This window comes from Opisthocomus hoazin, chromosome 10, assembly GCF_030867145.1.
Source record: "Opisthocomus hoazin isolate bOpiHoa1 chromosome 10, bOpiHoa1.hap1, whole genome shotgun sequence".
Lineage (NCBI taxonomy): Eukaryota > Metazoa > Chordata > Aves > Opisthocomiformes > Opisthocomidae > Opisthocomus > Opisthocomus hoazin.
Genome location: NC_134423.1, coordinates 23,449,110 through 23,474,858, shown reverse-complemented (window position 1 = coordinate 23,474,858; position 25,749 = coordinate 23,449,110). Strand labels below are relative to the sequence as shown.

The 25,749-nt window shown below is 48.1% G+C and overlaps 2 protein-coding genes across 4 annotated transcripts in view; both read left to right on the top strand.

Moving 5' to 3' along the window:
- Nucleotides 1-4,491, top strand: part of ZFAND6 (zinc finger AN1-type containing 6) — a 37,881-nt gene extending 33,390 nt beyond the window's left edge. For all 3 annotated transcript variants that reach the window (XM_075431315.1, XM_075431316.1, XM_009943754.2), the window contains 2 exons: nt 2,807-2,920; nt 3,531-4,491. In XM_075431315.1, the coding sequence (XP_075287430.1) occupies nt 2,807-2,920; nt 3,531-3,679 (263 nt within the window). In that variant the 3' untranslated portion in view covers nt 3,680-4,491. The remainder of the gene's footprint in view (nt 1-2,806; nt 2,921-3,530) is intronic.
- A 3,072-nt stretch (nt 4,492-7,563) lies between these two features.
- FAH (fumarylacetoacetate hydrolase) lies at nt 7,564-25,220 on the top strand. Its single transcript, XM_009943743.2, has 14 exons — nt 7,564-7,735; nt 10,157-10,267; nt 10,862-10,983; nt 11,713-11,762; nt 13,774-13,864; nt 14,404-14,501; nt 14,766-14,818; nt 16,239-16,338; nt 17,048-17,178; nt 17,950-18,025; nt 18,614-18,660; nt 19,636-19,737; nt 20,727-20,844; nt 24,509-25,220. Exons 1-14 carry the CDS (start codon nt 7,655-7,657, stop codon nt 24,586-24,588), a joined length of 1,260 nt encoding a protein of 419 aa, XP_009942045.2. The 5' UTR covers nt 7,564-7,654; the 3' UTR covers nt 24,589-25,220.
- Nucleotides 25,221-25,749: the final 529 nt, after the last annotated feature.

The following is a 25,749-nucleotide window of genomic DNA, read 5'->3' as shown; positions in this document are numbered from 1 at the left end:
TTTCATTCCTCTGGAGGAGTGGGTATTCTTCCTAGGTCTGGTCAGATGCACTTAAGAGGTAAAGGTAGCTGTTAATAATCCTCTTGTGGGAATGAGGAACCTTCTTCTTTGAGCAGCTCTGCCTGGTAATATGCGGGTGATAAATGTAAAATGTCCAGAGTGGGGAGAGAGGAGAGAATAGATGAGGTGTTGGGAGACTTGCAGCGAATGCACGGAGTTCTGCGTTGTGCCCGCAGGGATGCGAGGGCTGGAGCAAGCGTTATCTCACGGGTGCTGTTTCAACGGTCAGTGTACGCTGAAGCTGCAGCAGGGTTGGCACAAGCAAAGCAGTAGCAAAGGCTCCTGCCTTTGGGAGGAAATCCAGGCTCTGCTTGTTCTGATCAGCTAAGAACATTCTCTGTAGAACAGGGAACTTCTAGCGTTCAGCCCAACTTGTCAGCTCCAGAAAAATGAACGTGTGTTCATGCTTTGTTCCTTTTTGGTTAGTTGACAGCTTGTACCGGCAGAGCTGGGGCTGGGGAAGGGAGGGGGTCGGTTCACGCGAAGCAGGCAGCAGCATGCTGGAATCCAGACAAAGTGCGGTGGCTGGGAGGGCTGCAGCATGTTTCTTGTGAACTCCGGATGGGGTGGTACTGCATCTTACCTGGCTTTTCTGTTGCACTCATCACAATTTCTGCTGCTGATAGATGGAGCACTAGACACCGGCACTCTGTCATCACAAGGTGGCCTAGTGGTTGGGATATTCATAGTCTTCATAGAGGGTTTTGAGTGAAATCTCTGCGCAAAAGCGAATTGACATCTAAAACTTGTGGTTACTACTGTATCTACTAAGTGACTCGTGGCAGCAGTAGACAAATCTTCCCACTCAGTTCTACAGTGAACAGCAGCCCTTAAATATTTTTAAACCTTCATAATGTGAGAGCCATACGCACAAAGAAAATGTATATATGTGTTGGAGAGCCTTGTTATGCAGGGAGCAGTGCCAGTTTTTCCTAAATTTGGCTAATAGTTACAGAGGCTTTGAGCAAAGCTTATATCGAGGTAACTGGGGTTTACTACAATGGGAAGTGCAAACTTGAGAAGGTTAGCTGCTAAACACTAATTCGTGGCATGACACTTTCGTAATGGATTAATAAACACTGCAATGTCTGTTCTGCAGAACACTGCAGGAGTTCCTTTGAGTGAGTCTTACCACTTCTGATACTTCTATCGCATCTTTAGATCCTTACTGCTTTTGACTGTTATCTTGCAAACCTTTGGATATTATCTGTCCACACAGAAATATGCCTTTTAACAGCCATTTAAAGCCATTTGACTTTTTTTGGCAAACTATCAATTCTTATGAATTTCAGGATAAAGAAAAGCTTTGCTGGTAACAGATAGTGATTTTTTTGAAAGGACTCAATAAACCATGTATAACAGTATCTTTGCTAGAGTAACCTTCGCAATATACTGTCCACTTGGGCAAAGTCTTTGGTGGTCAAGGGATTTTGCTACCCGTTGATGTTGCTCAGCACAGACTACGATCTTTTGATACACTGCAGAAGTGGAAAGTGCCCTTTGCTTTAAAAAAAAAAAAAAATCATCAGAATAGCAGCACAGGAAAAAGCCCCACCAGAAATGTCATGCAGAATAACAGTTGGCTGGCACAGAACTGCATCTGACAGTCTTCGCCTAACAAAAGTCCAGCTGCACAGAGATGCCTGCAGCTTTTTTCCTGACAAATGTCTGGGCTTGCTGTTGTGTCCCCTTCTTCAGTCTTGGTTCTAGCTCTGCTTCCATTGACATGCCTCCCCGCTGGAGCTTGCTTTCCTTCTCTGCCTCTTTGCTGCAAATACTCCTGGCTTCTGTGTGCCTTACTGGAGACTTGTCCTGCTGTGGTCTAGCAATGGCTGGTAGGCAGAGATTGGCTCTTAGTCCTTCTTGAAATTAAGTTGGGTTTTCTGGTTTCTATTTCTGTTTTGCAATGTAAGGAATGTGCAAATACTCGAGGAAAACCAGCCAATTTCTATTTTTACCTGGGTCAGGCAAATACTACCATGACTTGTTTAAATTCTCCCACACAACCTGTAACCTGTCTCTTTCAGATAAGAGCAAATATTAAAGTAGATTGAAAATTGTTTTGACAAAATTGTCTTTAAAATGAGGTGTTTACCTGCTTCTTTCTGGATTTCAGGATAGTGTGCTTCCTCCCTGTGAGTCTGTGCATCTTGAGCTGGTGGTGTCTCACCCCTGGTAGTGTGACCAGCCCTTGTGCAGGCTTTTTCCAGGTGTGCAAGAGCAGCAGCGTCACAGCAGTGGAGATTGTTCTGAAACACTGCATTTGGTGTGGCCTCAGTACTCCAGCCTTCAGCAAACATAATGTACATTCAGTATTTGAAAGGGAGTATTTTACTCAACTGATCCTGATAACTACAGTGCTGCTTACAGGCCGGTTTTAGGAACTGGACTAGTAACTCTGGTGGGCAAACACTTGGTGTTAGGTTCTCTTCCCACATCTGACAACACTGAATCTCACTCTTAAACCGAATTTGTAATTATTCTGTTTCTTTATGATGTTTTTGTACTGTGAACTTTGAGCAGTCAGTGAATTCTCTAATTAAATTAGATTGAAGGTCTAGAAAGAAGGAGTTCCAGTACCACTACTGAGAGTCCGTTACACTGCAGACATGGGAGCTGCAGCAAAATGGCTGACCCCAGAACCTAAACTCGTGACATGGACATTAGGTTATCGTATGACTCAAACAGAGGAAGGGGAGAGAGGCAGACATTTTTCCATTGTTCATATTAACTTTTTTAATGTTAGCTTCAGTGTCAGAGAACGCAGAGCCTACACCTGAAGAACAAGACAAGTTGCTTGACAAACCAAAACAGAAAAAGAATCGTTGTTTCATGTGCAGGAAGAAGGTTGGACTTACTGGTAAGAAATTCTGATTTCACTTTTCTTAGATAGACTTGTTTAGGCTTTGGACCTTTGAAAGATTCTTCTCTTAAGGGGAAAATGGAGCATGGTCATCTTCATGTTGTTGATTTAAGATAAAACGTGGCCAAAGGTGTGTTTAGCTTGATTCTTACTAGATTTAGTCATTCATGTATTACTCTGTTTTTTCAGCTTCCTGTCTTTAAGTGAAATTCATAATTCAAAATACTTCCCTCTGGAAGTCTGTTTAGGAATCAGATGATAGTTTGCTGCTGTTCACTCACCAGCTTTGCGGTGGTTCAGTGAAAGGGCCTGAGAAAACTGAAGTTCTGTGGGGTGAAGATTCATAAACAAAAAGAGTGGGAGGTCTCTAGGGGTGTATTTTGTGCTAGTGTATCATGTGGTAGGAAGGAATGGTCAAGCCAAATCTTGCTGTTACCACTTAAAAATGTATTATTTCTGATTCTTACGCTTTCTGCAGCAGAGGCTCTTTGGCTGATTGACACTGGTGACTGAAATTTATTGCTAGTGAGTGAACATGTTCAGGATTTAAAACAAACCAGTATAATTAAGAATGTTGAAATATCTAAGCTACTGTTTGTGTCCACAGGGTTTGAGTGTCGGTGTGGAAACGTTTATTGTGGTATGCACCGTTATTCAGATGTACACAGTTGCTCTTACAATTACAAAGCCGATGCTGCTGAGAAAATCAGAAAAGAGAATCCTGTAGTTGTTGGGGAAAAGATCCAGAAGATCTGAACTGCTGCTTCTGCTGGAATGCAAAATCCTCTGACCATCTGCAGATTAAATTGACTTGAGCTTTTTTCCTTAGTCATCAGGAATGTAGAACAGTGTATCTTGCCTAGACCTTTTAATCATGCATGTCATCAGATGAATAGATTTTTTTTGTTTTTTGTTTTGAAAAATGACTCTGAACATTTATTTTCATTGCAGTTTTCTGTGGCTGAAGACTTAAGTAAACTTTACAAGTATTATCCTTTAAGATCATTTTAATTTTAGTGGAGTGCAGAGGGCTTTTATAACAAACGTGAGAAAATATTGGAGGGCTGTGCTTTTCCAGGATAAAACATGCATGCGTTAACTTTGCAGTTTATTTTCTTGTTGTATATAGCTTTTCTCTGCAGCACAACTTCCTTTTTTTGATAATGCCTTGTATGGCACAACTAGTTATCAGTAACTGAATGTATTTTAATCATTATGGCTGCTTCTGTTTTTTTCCCATTAACGAGGGGTTATACATGTTCGCATATTAGCTTGTTTGCACCCTCTACCTATTTATGTATGAATCATTTGTAATGAGAGTGTGTGCTGAGATTGTCTGCGTGGTTTTTTTAAATTGTTTTTTTGTTTTTGTGTGTGTGGGGGGAAGGCTGTATGCACTTCATTGACTGCAGGTTTCATTGGGATTACATCCATCAGTCTGTCTGTACTCAAATATGAAGAATGATCTGAAGTATCTGTGCTGTATTTATGTTTATTCACGTCTTAACTTTGATTAAATAAAACTTAAAAAAAATCAGAGCCCCTGTGGCTGTCACTGGCATCTGTAATTTGAGTTTCTCTTGCTTTATTTTCATTGGACCTTCACTGGTGGGTCTTTTACTTAGAGTGTATTTATTCACAGAGACCATGTATATCCCAGTGCCAGCTAACTTCTGTTTTGTTTTTTTTTACCTTGTCACCTGTAAGTATCAGACTACAGTTTCCAGAAGCTTTGTACCTTGTGTGGTGATACATTCTGTTCTGCACAGGGAGTTCTCAGTGCTTTCAGTGCAGTGTGCTGCTCGTGTGCAGGAGCTGGGGTCCTTTGTGACAACGTGCTTAAGCGGGGGGCAGGCCTGCAGGTGAAGCAGGTGTGGCCAGTGACCAGGCTGTGGGTCCACGCGTGTGATCCTGGTTTGGGAAATAGAGCTGTAGGGTTTGTGGTCCAGTGTCTGACAGACTGCGCTGCACAGGCTGCCGTGCTGGTGGGCGAGAGACTGGTTCTCAAGACAGTGTCTCCAGTGAGATGTCCGTCCTTCCGAGGTTTGAAATCCACAGACTTCAGCCTTGAGCACTGCCACAGCCACCCTCCCCATGCTCCCTGGGGATCACTTACAAGCCTGTAGATCTGCTGTTTGGGAGTAGGAGGAATTGTTCTTTTATTGTCTTGTGGGAGTGCCTGGTAACTTCCTTTTAATTAAGACTGCCTGTCTTGTCAGATCAGTGCCTCAACCATTCAACTGCCCTGGTCATCCAGTAACTTAAAGGTCGTGTGGTTTATGTAGTACCATGGTAACTTCAGCCAGTGCTGCTTATCACCAGGCTTTACAGTACACTAAAGCAGAACTAATTCCTCTCCAGATGCTGCAGTTGAAATTTCACTTGGTGACTTGCTGCTGCTTTCAAGCATTTGTGAAATAAATGAGATTGTGTGGCTTCATTTAAAATGTTAAATTTTTAATCAAAGCTGGCTACATCCTTTAAAATTCTGAATGCTCTTTAAAAGCTATGGCTGGCAATTAGTAGATAAAGGACTACATGTAGCCAATAAACACTACACAGCAGAAGGAGCTTTCTCTCAGATAGCTATGGGAAGCAATATGCAAGACCCAATAATAAATGAAGTATCTTGTGCTTGCAAAAATGGCTTAACCGCAATCTATGAAGCACATGTTTTTGGTAGTAAAAGAGGGAATGAATAACTCTTTCTGGCAAGTTTCGGTGATGGTCTGCCTTTTTATGGGTCAAAGATACTGTATTTCCTCAGAGCATTTGCTAAACTTCCTCTTGCACAGCACAGAGCATGGAAGAGAGCAGCGTCTTCTCGCTCGTGGGTGTTCCCCACTTTGCTTTGCTCTTTGCTGCTACTTCCCTGTTCTCGTATCCCTCTCAGCTGGACTCCTTGCTCTTCCCTATTTCTGGTCTCTCCCCTCCTGTTCCTGGAAGCGTGCTTTTCTCTCCCCTCCTGTTTGCCGTTCCCCTGGCAGTGGTACTGCTGGGCCAGGCAGGGGGAGACGCTGTAGGTTGCACAGCGGGGGGCAAAACCAGTCATGTTCGTGTTTTATGGTATCTGAGAGACTGAAAGAAGAAGAGGTACAAGAAAAGCAACCGCCTGTGGAATTCACGTAGTTGCTTTACCGCCGCCCGTTCTGATGCAGCAGCTCCTGCGGCCCTCTGTTACGCGGTAGGAGACGTGGCTGCGCCGAGGGGAAACCTGCCTTGCAACGCCGCGGCACATCAGCATCGGGCAACTCTGCTGCCTCACGTAGCAATCTCGAAGCAATCTGATAAACCTCCTGTGGCCTGGCTTGTGCAGGTTGCTCAGTTAAGAATATTGGAAGAGTATATGGTCCTGGTACATAACCTTGCGCTTAGACTGGAAATCCACCTTTCGCTGACACTTCAGAACTGCCTGTTGTCTTTGCTTGGACATTGGCTGGGTGTTGTCACGGTGGTGGATCTGCTTCAGAGCCAGCGAAGCTTTGTATTTCGTGTCAGCAGCTTGAGATTAGCAGATGAATGTTTTAACTAATACGAGCACATTCGCAGCACTACAAAACACTTGAGTAAATCGGGCTTCTCGAGATGCACTGTGTGTATTTGAAACACGCTGTCAAGATGCTTTTGGAACAAGCAGGTTCTACACCAAGTCCCCTAACTTTGGCATGAAACCTCTTCATTGCATTAAAAACATTTCCAACCATCAGTGGAATGGGGTTGTACGTTAGGTACAGGAATTTTACAGGACATTTTTACAGAAGTTTGTGTGAAGACCCCCTTTTGAGCAGCACCGTGTGAGCTTACGTCTCAGCTAATGAAGAGCTGTCACAGATGGGCTGTCGTCAGCGCCGTTGTGTCATCTTACACCGAGTGTCTGGCTGTACAGCTTGCTGCATTGCTTCTAATGAGTCTTCTCTGCCAAAAAAAGAAAAAAAAGTTGAGCGCGAAACCAGTTCTTTAGCTTGGCAGTTATGCACCTCTAACCATGTTTTTTTGAAAAAAGGTGGTCTTGGCTATATAACTCCAATTTCAAGGATATTTCCTAATTGGTTTCTACTTTTCCTGAATGTGGATGAATTTTCTCCTGCAGGTGGGGCGAAGTTGGGGCTGGGAGCAGAAGGACCAGCCCCTCTCCCTGCTCTTTGTGGCTGATTGCATGTATGCCTCTGTGTTTAAGCAGCTGGAACTACCTGGAGAGAATGGGAGGACCCACTCTGGCGCAGCATTACCAGACTAAACCGCACACCAAGTGCCGTTTCGGGTGCGAGCTGTGTGCCCTCAGCAGCGCTGCTGAGCTCCGGGTGTTGGAACTGCTCGGCGTGGGCATCACCGTCGTGCTGGCACAGGAGACCCCTCGGAGGGTGAAGGAGCGGAGTTACCCCTGGCCGTAGAGCTGTCTGCTCGAGTCCCACACCCGCAGCGATGCGCCTGAAGATCCCAGTTCCATGCAAGGGTTTATCAAGCAGGAGCAGCCCGTTTCTCCGCCGGTCCCTGCCTCGCCGGGAGCAGTGTGCAGCTGCTGACTCACGCAAACCTCTGGCACTGATTAACCGATGATGGAGAACGGGCAGAGGGGTGGGACGGCCACGGGTCTGCGATTGGTCTGGGGCTGAGGACGGAGGATGGGATTTGGTGTTTCTGGGTTACAACATCTGGAGAGGATCTTCCTCCTAGGAGCAGCCTGGGAGGTGGGAGCTCTCACCGGTGCGCGGGGACTGCCCAGTGCTCAGCATGTCTTTCATCCAGGTGGACACGGACTCGGATTTTCCTCTCCAAAATCTCCCCTATGGGGTTTTCTCCACTAAGGAGGAGGTGAGTAACAGCAACCTTTGTCTTTGGGGTGTGTTGTACTTGTTCTGAGGCCATGAATAAGAGCAGGAGTTCCTGGCAACCTGGGATAAAGGAAGACTTCCCAGCCCAAGACACTTGCATGGGTGTCCTGACCTGGCAGCAAAACCATAGCTGCCACGTGGACACCTGCTTTGAGATCGCACCGAAGAAATGAGAAGTGTTAATGCTTATGAGGAGTACTGTGGCTAGTACATCCAGTAGTTTTTGTGTGGTTTTGACTGTTTTTGTGAAATCATTAAACGTCTTTGATCCTTTCGCTAAGTAGAGGCGTGGCACAGTTTGCACTGACTTTATTTTTTTCTAACTCAATCCCGCGTTTCTTTGTGACCGCGTGTAGTCACTCCGTCACCCTGCAGAAGCCACCTTCTGGGTTTGTTTTAACCCAGCGTTACTGCTGTAGCACCCAGCCCCTCTTGCAGAGCATGAACTGGCGTGAGGGACAAGTGAGGTCTGAACTGGGAAAGTGAAGGCTATATTGAAATCACCGTTTTTGCAAGCCAGGGTTGTCCCCTGGTCTGTTAAGAGCCCACTCTTGGTGCATGCGTTTGGTGGCTGCAAGAGCATTAAACCACCAACAAAATGCACGTTTCCTTTCTGTCTTTGCAGCTGACCCATTGTGTCTTATTTGGCGTACATTTATGCAAAGGATTCCGTAAACGTGTCAAAGCGTGTTAGGTTTAAAGCTGTGCCCAGAGGCTACAGGTGGAGCCAGCTTCGGGCATGATATTTTATGGTCACATAAGGAAAGACAGCTCACCATTTCCCCAAGGGGGTAGCTCGCAATTCCCGTTTTTGTGAGGACGCAGCCCGGCTAGGCTGAGCCTCGCGCCTCCGTGTGCCTGACGGGACGGAGCCCCGGAGATGCATCCTCCTGCCGAAAGGGAAACGAGCCGAGAGCCGCGTCTCGGAAGGAGAAAGTGGAGCATGCACTTATCATTGCTCACGGAAGCTTCACAGTTATCTCCTGGTTTCTGCTGTCTCGGCTTATCCATGCAGGTTTAAAAAAAAAAAAATCAACCAGAATTTAAACCTGGAGATTGTGTTTTCTGATATGGTATTTTCCAAAGATAAAACAGAGATGGTTTGTTTAATCTCTTTTTAGATACGTGTGTTGTTATCTAGCAAGTTTGGATTATTTATCTGCCTTCTCCAGTGACTGTTCTCTGAAGAAAACATCTCCACTCAAACCCTATGAAAAGACAGGCAGGGACATACAGAAATTATTTAGGAAAATAGTGTTCTAAAAGTAGCCCAGAGTTTGAATGATTTCAAGCTAAAGCAGCTGATGTCCTTCCTGATGATCCCAGTTACAAATTAACCTGACATGACCTTTAGATTTTTCTGCAGGAATGTTTGCTGAATAAATACTTACCCCATTTGGAATCTTGTTTAGAAATTAAAGGTTAAGAAACAAGTTGAATGGCATGGATTTTCCTAGATGGTTATTCCCTTTTGGTAAGCTAGTTTTCGTAACTAGTAACTAGTTTTGTCTGTATTTGCCTAAAGACACTGATAGTTGAAATTTGCCCTTGAACGCTGCAGCGTTTTCATAGCCCCCGCCCCGCTGCGGCAGAGCGGCAGTGGGATCACCCCTGCTGCTCCCCCGCCGGCTCCGCACGCGCTTGGCCGGAGCCACGGAGCATGAACGGGGTCTTTGTGCCTCCGGTCCCATCTGTCCGGCGAATGCAGCCCTGGTCTCCGGTAGCTGGGGGAAGCCGCTCCTGGAGCAGGGATCCAGGGGTCGTGGGCTCCTTGTGTGGCATGAGGGTGGGTTATGGAGCGTGGCCTCATTCGGCTGGGTGCAGAAATAGCGTGGCTGCCCTCATCAGTGGAGCCCAGAGCCTCCTTCGTCTTCTGGGGAGGAACTGTGGTGCAGAAATGCCTGTTGCTCTCTCCAATTACATGGTTATAGAGAGGAGATCAACCCTGCTCATAGCACGTCTGTGCTTCAGTTCCCTGCCTGTGGAAGGAGGAATAGCATTTTCCTACCTAACAGCATATTTTAGATTATCCAGGGCTTATTCTGCAATGCTTGGCATTAAGGAGGAGTGGGCAAATACTTCCAGGGGAATGGGAGCAGGGAAGGAAACCTCTGCTTGTTGTCCTATCCTTGCCGCCAAAAATGGGGACGAAGGGAAGGCTCTTTCCCACCCCTCAAAGTCTGCGGGGAGTCATCAATGATTCTCCGTGACCAGATCTTAACATTTTTCAGCAGCCAGTCTCATTGACAAGCTTTTGATGGTCAAGTGCTGTGATATCACCCTTGTCCCTGATGGATTAAACTTGCTGTGGTCACTGTCCTCCCCGATGCCCTCTCTGGAGAATTTTGGGGTACAAGCATAAACTCTTCTTCTCTTCCTCTCCCCTCTCGCTGCTTTGCAGCCTAGGCACAGGCTCGGGGTAGCGATTGGAGACCAGATTTTGGATCTCAGCGTCATTAAACATCTGTTCAATGGACCAGCTCTTGCCAAACATCAGCATGTCTTTGACCAGGTATTGATCACGGCATCTGTTGTTCTAATCTCCACGCACGTTTTAGAGATTTCCGTAAGAGTTCTTAAAAACTTGTGGTGAGATAACAAACATGAACTGGAAATGTGTCGTCAGGTGGGCTCAGCCTACAGGGAAAGCTCGTCACACCTGTGATAGCAAGGAGAGCAGAGGCACTGGGGGTCTGAAGGACGTTTTCACTGAAAGTTTTGTCAGGCTTTGGCGACGCAGGGGTCTGACACGAAGGCTAAAGATTACTTCAGTCCCGCTTGTGCCTGCAACACTTTATGGCAAGGAGTCGGGTGGGCTTTTAATGGCAGGGAAAAGGTGAATACGGATGACCTCTGGTTACAACTGGCTGGTGGTATTAAAGCTGCCAAGGCCTGAAGGGGTGTGTCAGGATGGGCATAATGCGAACGTGCAGCGGGTCCTGCTTCAGAGGGCTCGTGGGGGGCAGTCTGGGCAGCCACAGCCATGTCATGCCGGCCCGCGGGCCTTCAGCCCTGGGATGCAAGCGCAAGACATCTTCACCGCACGGGAAGGGTGAGCAAACATGGTCTTTTATCCACTTCCACACCCCTCTGTGTCACTTCCCAGCCCACCCTGAACGCCCTCATGGGGCTGGGCCGGCCGGCGTGGACGGAGGCGAGGGCTTTCCTCCAGAAGCTGCTGTCAGCCGGCGAGCCGGCCCTGAGGGACAACGCGGAGCTGCGCAGAAGGTGAGGGAGGGGAGCGTCGCTGCGGGGCACGGTGGCCATTTGGCTGTCTGCATCACCCGCATCCCTCGGGGAGCCGGGGCACCAGAGCCGACGGTCCGAGCATGGCCCCTGTGCACCGGCGGAGGGGAGGAGGACTGTGCTGTGCTGTGCTGATGGGAAGCCTGTGTGCCCACGAGTCGCACGCCTTCTCGTTTGTCCGGAGCGGTGCTGTGAACACCGCGAGTGCCTGCCCCGGCAGCGAGCAGAAGCCGTTCCTCCCCGCCTTGCCGGGGTGACTTCGACACCTGCGTGCAGGAGGGGACCTGAACGCTGACTGACACAGGGACCTTCCCTGAGCTGGCCCAGCAGCTCGAGTCGGGCACCCCGAGAGCCGTGTCCCATAAAATCACCCTTTCCACGCAGCAGAGGCAGCGATGGCCCGCTTGCCTTCGTGCCCGGGCGCTGTGCGTGTGCCCGTGCCCCTTGGGCACCCAGCCGGCTCGCTGGCAGCCTGTCTCCCTTCCCGCTTGCACCCCGACGGACAATCCTTTCAGCCATAGCCATCCCAGTAACCGCAGCCTGTGCGGTCATCTTCCTTTCTCTGCAAGTCTTTTTTTGCTGCAAGGCTTTACAAAACAGACTAAGGAAGGTGCTAGGAGAGAGAGACAGCCTCTTGCGTGCTTTTAAACAGCTTATGGGTGAGAGCTGCAAGGTTCTTCTGAGAGCTGAAGTCGTCATTTTTCGTTTCAGAGCGTTCGTACCTCAGGCTTCGGCGACGATGCACCTCCCGGCCCGCATCGGTGAGTCTCCCGCAGCCGAGGGCTGCCCGGCACTGCCCTGTGCTCCCACCCGGAGAAGCTGCTTTGTTTCCAGCTTGTTGGGCAGGCAGAGCACAGCTCGGACAGGGAATGGGCTTTGCAGGAGCCAGAAGTAGATTATTGCACGTGATGAAAGATGGGCGCTGACTGTAGCACAAGAATAAAAGCTTGGACAAGCTCAATAGCAATCAGAAAATTCCTGGATGCATTTTTCATGAAGTCAGGGTTGTCTGGTGCCATATAACTCTTGCCATCAGACTGGCATCACCGAGGGCCTTTGTGACTAGAGCCAGGGAAGAGACACTTGTTCAGTTTTCAGCATTTTCCCCATTTGCCATCAGAAAATAATTCAGACCTTTCAAAGCATTGCAAGGCAGATACTCTGGCGTGGCCTCATAAACAAGTGTGAGTCTCCACTCCCGGAATATTGCTCTGCATCCCGGATCTTACCTCCACTCCCAGGAAGCCGTGGCCTGCTTTGGAGTGAGTGTATCCGTACAGACATATAAACGTTCTCCTGTTTTTAACAGAATTTTATATTTGGACATTCAGTGGTGCCCAGCAACAGGACAAGGGGCAATGGGCACAAACTGAGGCATAGGAAGTTCCATCTGAACATGAGGAAGAACTTCTTCCCTCTGAGGGCGATGGAGCCCTGGAACAGGCTGCCCAGGAAGGTTGTGGAGTCTCCTTCTCTGGAGATATTCAAGACACGCCTGGATGCGGTCCTGTGCAGCTTGCTGTAGGTGACCCTGCTTCGGCAGGGGGATTGGACCAGATGACCCACAGAGGTCCCTGCCAACACCGAACATTCTGTAATTCGGTGACCCGAAACAACTTGATCAAAATCAATCAAGGGATGCAACCTTCACAGGAGCAGGGACGTGAACTTGCCCAATTCCCAGCCAAGCCCTGTTCCCCCCGGCCTGATGGCTGCTGTGGGGCACAGCCCTGGCTTGGGACAAAGCCTAGCCCGGCCCTGAGGAACCATGATGAGTTTCCATAGGTGTGACACCTTCCTGGAGATAGTTTCAGGCTGAATATTTCTCCTCAAAAAATCGCTGGCTCCTAGCGCTCGTGAGCGCTGCCCTGGCAGCGGGACGCTGGCTGCATCGCCCAGCTACGAGCTGTTGGGTTTTCCACCACGCTTCTGCGCCACTCTGCCCTGTGCACGGCTCATGCCTGTCCCGAGGGCAAGCGCTGGCCCTGTCCTCTGCTGGGGCCGCACCGCAGCTTGCTGAGCTTGCAAAATAACGCCACGGAAATGCTCCCCCCCCCCCCCCCCCCCCCCAATGAGGTGTTTCCCCCCCAGATCCACCGCTCTCCCGTGCAGCTGATGGGTGAGGAGCTGTTTGCTGGGAATGGCAGCAGAGGGCAGCAGATGGCCTGAGAATGAGCCGGGGACCGACGGACAGGCGGGCGGGCGGGCGGACAGACAGACGGACAGACAGGCAGACGGACAGACAGGTGGACAGACAGACATGGACAGACAGGCGGACGGACAGACAGACAGATGGACAGACAGGTGGACAGACAGACATGGACAGACGGACGGACAGACGGGTGGATGGACAGACAGGTGGACGGACAGACAGGTGGACAGACAGGCGGACAGACAGACAGATGGGCGGGTGGACAGACAGACAAATGGACGGACAGACAGACGGACAGGCGGACAGACAGACAGACGAGCGGACAGACAGACAGTCATGTCGTTGCGCTCTTTCCCCCACCTCTTCTCCGCTGGAGGCTTTAAAAAAAAAAAAAAAGGCCGGTTTTGCATGCATAATTTTATAGGTGAACTTGCACCCATCACCACCTTCCTGCTATTAATGGCATCCCCATGCTAATAATATTAAATATTGCTGCGTGCCTCTCCCGCCGTCTCTGTTCCGCTCCCTTCGCGGCCCGCGGCGTGCTCCGCGCTCCAGCCCCAGCCGAGGAGGGACTTCCCGACCATTGGTCCCTGTTCTATGGGTTTCTTCCCACGCAGGAGATTACACCGACTTCTACTCCTCACGCCAACACGCCACGAACGTTGGGATCATGTTCAGGGGGAAGGAGAACGCTCTGATGCCGAACTGGTGGGTAGTTCAGGTTTTTCTCTGGCGCAGCGTTATTTTGTATGCTTATCTGTACGTATACACGCTTTTTAAAGATCTGAGCATTTTTTTGGGGAAAATACTGATTTCAGTTCTTAGCACATGAGAATCTGTACTGTCAAGAGTTCAGTAAAAGAACTGAAAACCAGGCTTCCCCAGCCTTTGCTGAGTCCGCATTGCATTTCCTCGCAGCGGCCATGGCAATTACAGTGCAGCCCTCTGGTTCAAAGGCAGATTTACCTAAGAAATTGTTTTTTGCTGAGTGACAAGAAAGCAGAGTTTAAGCTCCAAGGAATTAAGTGAAGCAGTGGCACAGAAGTGCATTAAGACAGCTCCGTGGCTTTGGATGATAGTGCGCTCGTGTCTTTATATCAGAGCAAGCAGGGTGCAAATGTCTGTGCCTGTCTATGCAGAGCTCTCTCCTCACACCTCGCACCCCTGTGGTGCTTCCACCCCAAAAAGCTGCTCTGGATGGCGATGGTTACACAGCTAACCCACGCTCTGTGATGCTCTTTCACAAGGCTGCACTTGCCTGTCGGTTATCACGGCCGGGCATCGTCCGTTGTGGTGTCTGGGACGCCCATCCGGAGGCCTGTGGGGCAAATGAGACCTGACAACGGTGAGTCCGTGGTAGGCTTTTTATGTGGCTTCTTTTTTTTTTATTTATATTTCATGTTTCCTCTGCATCACAGAATCGTGGGGAGGAAGGGTCTGGGATGCCTTGTCTAAAGCCCAGTCTGGGGTCAGGGCAAGAGAGAGCCCCGAGCTAAGTCCGTCTTGCGTCTGCATGCCAGGCAGCATCAGCTGCTCGGTTTCTTCTGGCTGTTGCTTTTCTTTCCCTACCTGCCTCCCTGTCGTAAAACACTCTTTCTTCTACCCACAGATAAACCTCCAGTGTTTGGTGCTTGTAAGCGTCTGGATATCGAGTTAGAAATGGTAAGATGGGGCTTTTTTCCCCCCACTACTTAAAAAACATTAAAATAGAAACAGGGACAGGAAGGGAAGTTTAGCTTCTTCTAAAATGAATGGCTCATAAGGTGCATTCCTGTGTTTCCCTCTAAGCAGTCTGTGCAGCAGGCAACAAAGATTTCTATGGGGGAAACCTTCCCTTCTGATGAATTTTAGGGTGCATTAGCTCATTGAGTGGTTGCTCATACAGCTTTTAGGCTGGAAACAGCTTGTCTGGCCAAATCTGAGCACCAGTCTGGAAGCAGGCAGGCGTAATTCTTTTTATCAGACACCACAGTCTGGTATCTGGTTGGTGGTGACCTCTGCCCCGCAGCCGGGATCTTGTAGTGGCCGCTGGGGGTTTTGGAAGCACGGGCTGTCTGCACCTGGAGTGTGGAGCAGAGGAAGCCTTCAGTTCTTGGGAGAGCAGCTCAGACACCTCAGCCTTCTGGCTGGAAAGACGGAACCTGTGCTGGGCGTGTCGTGACAAAGCGTCCTTGGGAGGTGCATCTTCTCGTGGCTTGGTGTGGTGCAGAAGGGAGAGGTTTATGGCATTGGTGATTGTGATCGATATGATTTATATGATTTTTATAGGATCTATTCTCCATCTGTCCCCTTAAAAAAAAAATGGAAGAAGTTTAATGTTAAGGGAAATGGTACTAAAAATGAACTGAAATCCTATAACACTGTGTGCTTTGCAGATCAAAGCTATAAAGTGGGAGGCAGGCCAATAAAGTGGGGTACCTGAAGTGCTCCCACATCTCTGCTTTGCAGCCTGCGTTTTACTGCTGGCTGCTATGGGAGCGGATTTAGACTGATGAAGGCTTTGCAAGAAAAAAACCTCCACGTTCTTGGTGGAAAGAGGCAACTGAGATTCCCTGTAGATTTCTCTGCAACATGCTCAGGCTGTACATTTTCTAAGGGAGCAAGTGCAGGCACCCAGTTCACGGCCTGTTTTACTCAGCGGGCACATTTCTCCACCTGCCTTCTCTTCCCCGCTGGCATGACAGGCTCCAGCCATGCTCAGCATCCCCTTGGATGAGTTTAAACTCTTGCTGTTCGCTGCCTCTGCAAATGGAGTCACTTCAGTGGGCAAACCTGTTCTGCATCTGCATTCTGATTAGGAAGGACTGGTTTTGCTCCTGTGCTTTGACACCATCATGCCCTTGTTCAATGACCATCTCTTAGCCACACAGTGCTCTTCAGTGTTTCAAGCCTGCCAGATTCATGGAGGGGAAGAAAGAGGGAGTAGAAGAAAGAGGGGGTAGGCCATGGGTTTTGTCTAATTGTGCATGGGAAATGATGCAAAATCCCATCCTGCCCATGCCCTGTGCATGTGACCCTCTGTGCCATCAAGATTTTTAGCTTCAAAAACTTCCTTAATCAACATTTTGCTTTTCAATTTCAGGCATTCTTTGTAGGTCCTGGGAATAAGTACGGGGAGCCGATTCCTGTCAGCAGAGCCCATGAGCACATCTTTGGGATGGTCCTTATGAATGACTGGAGCGGTAATCAGTGCTGCGGGAGTCTGCCGGGAGAGGGGGTTACAGCGTCACGGGAAACCTTAGATACGGATAAATTATATATTTTAATGATAGAATGGTGATCTTTGAAACCTCTACAGCTGAAAGAGATCAGAATGAAATGCTGCCTGCACTTCTTGGGCTCTATTTCAATCCATCTTCGATCAATCAGCAGAACCACAAATTGCCGCCTAATGAAGATTTATTTACTTATGAAAGAGCAATATCAGTCTAGTCTCTTCCAAGCAGGGATGGAGCAGCTCTAAGGACGGTGATTTCGACAGAGGATTGATTTCAGTGTCAGGAGTAGGAAAAGGATTTGGCAATCACAAATCCCTCAGTCTCTGCATAGATTTAAGGCAACAAAAGTGTAGTTAACCGGTTGAAATTGGCCCTACGACTGCCATGGACCATTAGCAGGGTGTAAAACCATTAACTACAGGGGATAGAAATACTGGTTATATGGGGATGACCTGACTTGTTTTAATTATTGCTGACCTTTCTTCCTACTCCAGCTGGTCTGAAAAAATTGGTTTGAGGGTCTGAAAGGACTGGATTTAAATCATGATTTGGGCACAATTGCTGGAAAAGGGTGGTGATAACATTTCCAGACAGTTTGCTTTTTCACAAGTGTGGTGGCTGTGCAACCCCTGGGATATGCTTAACAGTTTTGCTTTGCATTTTCTCTTCCTAGCCCGTGACATCCAGAAATGGGAATACGTTCCTCTGGGTCCGTTCCTGAGCAAGAGTTTTGGCACAACCATCTCTCCTTGGGTTGTTACCATGGAAGCTCTCATGCCATTCGTGTTGCCAAACCCTGTGCAGGTTAGCAAGAGAAAGGGCAGGGACAAAGCAAAAGCAGTGCTAGAAAATCCTCAGCGGGACTGGTAGGTCCCATCAGTAGAAATTACTGAGCTGTACCAGTGCCAAAAACTTTCTTGACAGAGTTTACAAGTGTGGTCCTGCTTCCAAACACATGGAGAAACCCTGGGCCCTTTGAGTTCAAACGCTGATCGACGTCACTGGTGCTGCCATGCGGTCCCCTGAGCTGTCATCCTGCCTGCTCGAGCAGGGCAGAAAAAGCATCTCATTCAGAAAATCTGGAAAATAAACTGTTCGGAGAGCTTGTTCGTCTTTAGTAGCCCTTGGCACCCAGCAAGCAGTAGAGAGAGTAGACTCAAGTCAAAACGCTTTGTTCAAGCGTTTCCAGTTGTCTGTATTATGAGGAGGTTTAGTTAAAATGGAAAAAGATGATAAAGAATCATGCGGAGAACTCACCATCTTCTCTGTGCAGGCACAGAGCAAAGGTGTGCTGGCAGTCTGTCTGTTTTGGATTAATACCCACGCTGCAACAATGGAGAGGGCTTTTGGAGCCCACGTGCAGACAAAGGAATCTCATTAAATGGATATCAATCTATTTAGAAACATCTTTAAAATTTTGTGCATGAGACAAGAGAAATAATTATCTGAGCAGTAACAACGGCGAAGTAAATGGGGTGTGCAGCACGGGCTGGTTAAACAAAAAGTGGCAGGGATGGCTCGTGGAATTTTTCCTTTCTGTTTGTTTAGGCTGTGATGCCTTTCATATGTTTTTAGGATCCCAAGCCGCTGCCCTACCTTCAGGATAAAGAACCCTACACTTTCGACATCAAGCTCTTTGTTGCTATTAAAGGTACAGTAATGCTGAGTGAGTTATAAAGCTGAAATTGCCAGTTAAGGGATGCAGAACCACCACATATTTCAGACTATTTGCTCTTGGCTCTGTGGTCCTCCTTTTCCATTTTTGCCCATCTTACCTCTGTCAGAGAAAGAGGCAAAGCTCTTCATGTTCCCCGTTGGCCCTGCAGCAATGTGTCAAGGAGCAACGTGTCTCCCAGATAATCAGCTGACGATGAGGAGGGTCCCTGTGGGGTCTGCCTGCACGGGCAGGGCATGGACAGAGCAGATGTACCTGAGATTCAGGTGTTAACCCAGCTCTGACCCCCAGCTCATGGCCCTGCTGACCGGTAGGTCCAGGTGTTTCTCCTTTAGGAGAGCAGAGAGTAGGAAATGGGCACCACCATACTACCCCAGTGCCATCCAATTCTTGTTTTCTATGCAATGCTGGCCTTCATATTGGAGTAGAAAACGTTATCACTTGTTTCCTGCTAGGGGTTACAATGATAAAAGAAGTCTCCATCCAACTGTAAAATCAAAAGACTCCAACATCATTCATCCAACAGAAACAGTTTCCCTGTTTCTTATTTTTTATTCTCTGCAGGAGAAGGAATGAACATGCCAACTACTATATGCAGATCCAATTTCAAGGTAAAGCTCCCGTATCTTTGCTGTGTTTGAAATCTTGCTGATGCCATCAGTTCCAGCTTTAGGCAATCATTTCAAACACTAACTTTTGCATCAGCTGAAGATCAGACCTGGTGTGTGTGTGCTAGGGCACAGCGGGAGAGGAGTGGGGAGTCGTGACAGCTCACCCCTACTGAGACAGAAACACCCGAGTGCTGGAGCTCTTTCCGCTGCTCGGTTTCGGGTGCCCGGACCGTTCCAAGCCGCGTGCTCATTTGGCCGGGAGCGGTGAGCGCAGAGGAGTCGCCGGCAAAGGCGATTGCCTCTCGCCGTGCCGAGGCACAGCACAGCTTTGCGGCTGCAGTTGGTGGTTTAGGTGCAGGCTCACTGCTGTGACACGGCCCCGAGCCCGGGTCTGCCCCAGTCCCTCTGCGGGCAGCGCGGGGGCTCGGTCCCGGCAGGCTGACCGAAGGGATCGTGAGCCAGGAGGTATATGTACCAGCTGCAGGGTTCCTCAGTCAATTTTATATTCACTTCTGGTTCTTTGTGTAGTAATTACCTTCATCTGTAAATCAGCATTCAGCAAATCAGAAATAAGGAGATTTTTCTATAAACTCATTAAAATACTGGACTAGTCATGGATCCTGGGTCAGCAGTGCTGGATATAAGAGGGAGAAGAAGATGAGAAATGACATTCAGCTGAAAGAAGAGAAATTTTAAAGGACTAAATTGCACATTAAAGTATGTGTTTTATATGCAGCTCCTGGTCATCATCCAAAAGACAATCATCAGCCACAGTAGCTACTGAGAAGGCAGCACTGAGTAACTATGGAGGTTGCTTTTAGGCTGCTGAAGGTTCCTGATTAAATAGCGAAAATTTTCTTTAGGGACAGTCTTACCAGCGTCATCCCGAGAACGCAAGACATTCTGCATAGGCTAGTGGCAGGCCAGAGAGGTTTGTCCTTCATTGCTTTAGCCTCCCCTCCCCTCTTCCTCCAGCACATGTACTGGACCATGAAACAGCAGCTGGCTCACCACTCGATCAACGGCTGCAGCCTCAGACCCGGAGATCTCCTGGCCTCTGGCACGATCAGCGGACCCGTAAGTGTTTAAGTAACAATAGTCACCGAGAGCCGCTCAGCGATCCAAAGCCAGCAGAGCAGGACGTTGGCTCTAAGCCCTGTTTGATGTGAGCAAAGTATCTGCAGTTCTTTCCTAGGCACTTTGGGCTGATGCTTTGGTAGCTCTGAGGTTGCACTGAGGAGTGGTGGTTTTGTTGTTAGTGCTTTTTGTTTTGTAGTCTCGCCTGTGTTCCTTTCCCTGAGAACTTTTTTACTACAGATGCAAATTGATTTCCATGCACAAGGCCCATTTATGCTCTATGAAATGCAGCTTTTTTATGGCAAAGAATGTAAAAGGTGCATGAGTGTTACTTTTTGTTTCTCTAGTACTACATGTCTGGAGCTAACTTCACACGGTATTATACCCCTTCTACATGCACAGTTGTTGCAATACCCACAGTTGTTGCAATATATGGTAAGGTACTGGCACTTTCTGAAAACATCAGATATAAATCCTGTTCGTGCTGTCTGAAACACAGCCTCAGGTGAGTTGTTTGCAAGTTGGGATACCTGTACTTCCATTTTGAGCATTTCTGAAGTGTTTTTGCTTCCTCTAAACTGCCATACTGCAGATAGACATTAAAGACTTGCAAACCTTTGCCAGCTTTGCTTTTCTGAAGAACAAAATGTAGGTGAAACTCTGGAATGTGACCATATAAAAGCCCTGGATTTGTACAAGTGCCCTCCATTTGTTCCCATTCTTGCTGTAGCAGACCCAAACTACTTTTCACAGGGTATAGCAGCATGTTAAACGCACCGGATACGGGCTGTAAGCATGCCTGCTTATAGCGAGCAAGCAATTAAAATGCAGAGCCAGGAAAACAAGCCAACGTATCAGTGAATTAAATCAACAGCAAAACTCTGTTCTACAGAGCTAACGTACTTGTGTGTCTACTTCCAGCAGCAAGTAGCTTACCAGTAGGACAGATACTAAAAAGCTGTTTATTTGTTTATGAATTCTTGTTGCAGGAGCCGGAGAGCTTCGGCTCCATGCTGGAGCTGTCCTGGAACGGAACAAAAGAAATCCCGCTTGGCAGCGGGCAGTCTCGTAAATTCCTGCAGGATGGAGACGAAATCATTTTGACAGGTAATGGCTGAGCAACTGCTCTCACCCTGTGCCGAGGACACGTTTCCATAGATCGTCCCCATCGTGCAAGCGCCCGGTGGGGTGATGGGCTATGCTGTACGTACCTGCCATGTGAGCACAGTTGTTTCCATCCTACCTGTTGGGAGGCAAAAGCAGGTGGATAGAAATTTCCCCACCGTAAATGCTTTCCGGATTAGATTATGTGCTTTGCTAAGTAGTTAATGATCTCGCCATGCCTGTGTGTGAGCGCTAAGAGGATGATGGGGGTAGGTTTGCCTTTATGGGCAAATATATCCTGGGACTAGAAGCAGCTGATGTGTTATTGCCACCCAGTCCAAGTCTGCATGTGGAGCAGAGCTCGGTAAATGCTGAAAAGAGTTATTTTGCAAATAATATATCATTTGTAACATAGGCATATTCAGTGAAGGGTGTTGCAAATTAAATATGTGGGAAACAGCGTGAAGCCTGCCAGAACAGCTGACCAGCTCCCCTCTGAAAAGGGCTGTGCTTGACAGCTCTTTCACGCTGGGCCATGGTTCTAATTTTCATCTTAAGAAACCAAGGATTTTATGAATTAAAATCTAACATGGTGTTTTGTGATCTAAATCTCACCCCTACTTCTTTTTAATCCAAAGACTAGTGCAAAACAAATCTATTTTTTCCTTTGCTCTCATCTTGTTGGCCCCTGCATGGTTTTGAGATGGCAAACATATGGGAAGAACAGCCATGAGAAACTTCTCATTCAGGCCTGAATATGTCTTTGCTACGTCGCCTACTGAATTTTTAGAGAATATCCTGTGGGATTTTGTGCATGATCAGATGAGACCCAGACAGTGCCTCACCTGGCTCTGAGCAACTCCATCATGCTGATGTGATCAGAGATAGTCTGCAGAGACAACAAAATGGCTCGAGCGATGAGAAAACAGAGAAAATGTGAGTGACTGATGCCTATGCAACAACCCGAAGGACACGAAGGTGGGATGCTAGCATGTGTTCACATCTCTGTGCCTGCTTAATCCAACCAGGACTTGTAGGATTATTGCCTGAACAGTCTAAAATTTCTCATTTTTTTTAGAAAGCTTTTTAACAAAACCCAAGAACTTTCCTGTGATGACCACCACCACCCCCCCCACCCCCCCCCAGTATATGGATGTATTCCAGTCTGCCAGTGATTGCTCTAGAAGCCGTTTCGGTAGTGCCGCAGCCAGAGCCCCAGTACCTCCTGCCTGGCAGCCCATGCCCTAGCTCTGAATATCATGTTTCTGTGAGGTGCTGCCAGCTTTGCAGAGGAAGATGCTGAGACAACTGGAGATTTGAGATGTACTGGACTGAACTGCGGATGATGAAACTAAGGAGCCGCCAATGCCTCCGGCATCCCTCAGCCTTCCGACAACCCAGTGACACCTCATGCTGCAATGTGTAGGCATCTGACGCTACTCTCCATAGGCTCCCTATGCATTCCGTGCAGAGACATTCCTCCAACAGCTCAGAGTATCGCATTGCCCTCCAGAGGTGCAGATCTCTCTCCAGGAACTGTGCCAGAAGCCCTAAATTAGGGTACAGTTACTGATTATGAACATTCCTTTGGAGTTACATGCTGACATTCTTATTGGCAATGAGCATCGCGTGGTTTGGGAGCTGCTGGCACAAGGTGGCCAGCTGAGGGACAAACGGTCACTAGACCATGACTCATGTTGTTCTGCATGCCCAGAACAAGCTGCCCATAAATACGTGTTTTAAATCCTGAGTGTCCTTTATCTTTAAAGATAGCACGGTGGCATTGTTAACCTGGATGAAGGCACTGTTGCCCCAGGGGGACAGTCTCACATTAATTGCTGTGCTGTGCTATTTTACGCTAGCAACATCATGTGGCTGTAGCGATGAGGGCATCGCACCATTCACGAGAGCCAGGTGCTGCTGGGGCGGTCTGCTGGGACAGTTTGGGATCTGCTCCTATTTAGGGATGTACGGCTGACCCAGTGCCTTAAGTCACCCTCGAGGCAGGGCTAATGCTACCGCATCCTGTCCCCAGGCACTGCCGTTAGCTCTTGCCAAGTGCCCAACCCATGATTTCTAGTCTCCTATTTCAGCTTTGTGTTCTCGCTCCCCTTGTGGGAGCTATTCCAGAGCCCTAACACATAAAATGAGAGAAATATATTTTTTCCAAGAAGTGCATCTAGGGGAGGGAGCGTTGCGAAGGAGGGTTTGCTCATGGTGTGCTGCAAAAACCGTTCTGCAGCTCCTTGGCACTCTGCTGAGGCCGCTGCTGCTGGCAGCACAGAGCTTGCTTTGTTAAATCTGTGCTGCTCCTTCGTACCACTCTAAATCGTAGTTGACAGCAGGGAGAACTAAACTGGGCTGAAATAATAAGCAGGAGCTCAAAGGAAAGCTGGCAATGAAGCCTAATGAGAGAAGTGGAAACTGAGCTGAGCCTTAAAGCAAGTGTCTCACCCAAGTATTGCTTACGAATGAAGACTACCCGGCAGATAGTGGGATTGGAAAAACTTCATTTCAGCCTGGCCAAGAGCTGGACTGTGGGTTCGAGCTGGCGGGGTCTGTCCTCAGGCTGCAATAACTTTGGCTGCCCGGCAGCCCTAGCCCACCCATCCTCCTCTTCCTCAGAGGACGTTTTCACTTGTTCATGCTTAGCGTGGGAATTGGGGTTAAGGTCTGTTCTGTTCAGCTCCCTCTTGGCTTCTTGAAGGCAGCTGTTTTTTATCACACGCAGGGAAGATGATGTATTCCATTATTTTAGGAAAATCCATCTCTAAGTATGAAATCAGTCCTTAAAAAACAGCGTATGCCACTTGTGTCCTTTCTTTGATCCGCTCTTGTGAGCGGAGAGCTACAGTAGGTGTCCTCAGCTGTTTCTTCCCAGAACAGTCTTCCCAGATGGGCCGGAAGCTCCTGGCTGTGCCCCCTCCCCTCTGTCCTCTGCAGCTTTGCTCCGGGCTGCTGCTCCTGGAGCAGCTCGGCTGGCGCGTGGCAGCACGAGGCGCTGCGGCATCTCCGTCCCAGCGGCATCTCTCCCAGGGAGAGATCGAACCGGCCTGTAGCTAGAGATGCTGTCACAGGCTGGTAACTTCAGCAGCAGCCCGCAGACCTTCAATGCCTCTTTACATACTAGAGGGTACATGAATATTTTGAGTCCAGTGCTGAGTTTCTCATGGGATTACGCTACTTGATTTTAGCGAGCAAAACAGATTCTGCGAGGGCAGGTCCTGCTGTTTGGGGGAGTTTAATGATCATCTTCCTGGCTGTAAGCATCCCGATGTCCCGAGAGCAGTCCTAATGCTACAGAAAGAGAATCCAGATTTACTTTATTAATCTCAAGGCTGGGCCGGGCAGTGAATCAGCTTGCCAGTTAGATTGATGATGCTGCAGCTTAGGTTTGAAAACAGAAATATTGCACGTCTTGTTTGCTCTTTGATCTTATTCGCTGAACTTGCATATTGCTGTGTTTAACATTTTGTGCTTCTTTTTTCTTTTTTAATATTCTTGGGCTACTTGAACTCTTGCAGCTGCTCTTTTTTTTCTTACCCCCCATTGCATTTCCAAAATGTTTTCATTCAGTTTTGGTCTCTTCATGCCTTTATTCACTTTTATTCCTGGTAAAGTCCTGCTGTCCTTACAGAACAAGCTGACTGTTGTTTTCTGGCCCTAGGTTACTGCCAGGGCAACGGCTTCCGCGTGGGATTTGGCCAGTGCTCGGGAAAAATCCTTCCAGCCCTGTCGGATCCATGACGACTGGAGAAAGGGGACATCCAAGGAGGAGGATCTCTCTCCCTGCCTCTAACAGTCACTCTGTTTTATTCAGATTCATTATTATTTATATGAGTGATTGGAATCTTACTATTTTTAATTGTCAGTAAATATCTTAAAGATGAATGCGGCTCTCTGGTGCGATAAGAAAAGGATTTCAATGATAGCTTAAAATTCTTGGAATAAGATGATTGAAATGGAAAGTGAGATTCTTAACTTTTCTACTGTATTAATATTTTTTCATCATTATAAAAAGAGGCTTTCAAGTAAACTTAAATATTCTGAGTACTAGGCTGATGGTGACGGCAGAGACTGAATGCTGACTTCTTTTTTTCGCAGTGTTCGTACGCTGGAGGTAAAATCCTGAAGGCAAGTCGCATGTGGATGCTAAAAACTTGTAGACCATCCTGAGTAAAAGAGAGTTACATGGCTGTGCCCTAAACCAATTTGTAATGAAGCAATTTGCAAATGCAATAATCAATATGACTGAAAGCAGCAGGAAAGCAAACCAAAAAAGTATGAAACAAAGTAACAACCTTTTAAAATAGTGAAAACAGAAATTGTACTGTACCAAAAAAAAAAAATCCCAATAAACAACTAATAACGATGGACAAGGCTCAGCACTAAACTCTTGCATCTTTGAAAGAAAATCTGTGCAGGCTTTGGAGCTCAACCCAGACATCGCAGCACTGATGAGTACCTGGAAATAAACCCCAGCAGGCTGCAACCTCCAGCTGCTGCTCTCCTCTTGGCCCGGGAGCGGGCGGGTTGTCCCTGCTCCTCCTGCCCTTGCGGAGGCAGCTCTCCATGCCCCAGCACAAAGACTGATGCCAGCCCCGCGCTGGGAGTCGGTGTTGGGGCACCCCTCAAAAGAGAGCATGGAGGTACCTCGTGCATCTCACCCTGGTTTTAGTGAGGGGCATTCCCCGTTTCTCTCGCCCTGTGCTTGAGCTTCCCTGGGGTCAGGGAGGGAGGAGGAGTGACCTTCATGGCTGGAGTGACCCCCAGGAGCTCACCGGTGGCCGTCACGCCATGTCACCTAGCAGGGGCTGCGGGAAGAGGACAGCGAGGAGGCAGAGCTCCTTCCCGTGCTCCTCAAAGGCTTCTCTTGCCGTGGCATCCCCGTGCAGCAGGCAGTAAACA

What these genes read in the sequence shown, in the direction of transcription:
- FAH (XM_009943743.2), top strand. Translation starts at nt 7,655, where the DNA reads ATGTCTTTCATCCAGGTGGACACGGACTCGGATTTTCCTCTCCAAAAT. An exon ending in AACGCTCTGATGCCGAACTG is followed by an intron (nt 13,865 to 14,403) that starts GTGGGTAGTTCA and finishes CTCTTTCACAAG; the next exon opens with GCTGCACTTGCCTGTCGGTT. An exon ending in TGTTGCCAAACCCTGTGCAG is followed by an intron (nt 17,179 to 17,949) that starts GTTAGCAAGAGA and finishes ATATGTTTTTAG; the next exon opens with GATCCCAAGCCGCTGCCCTA.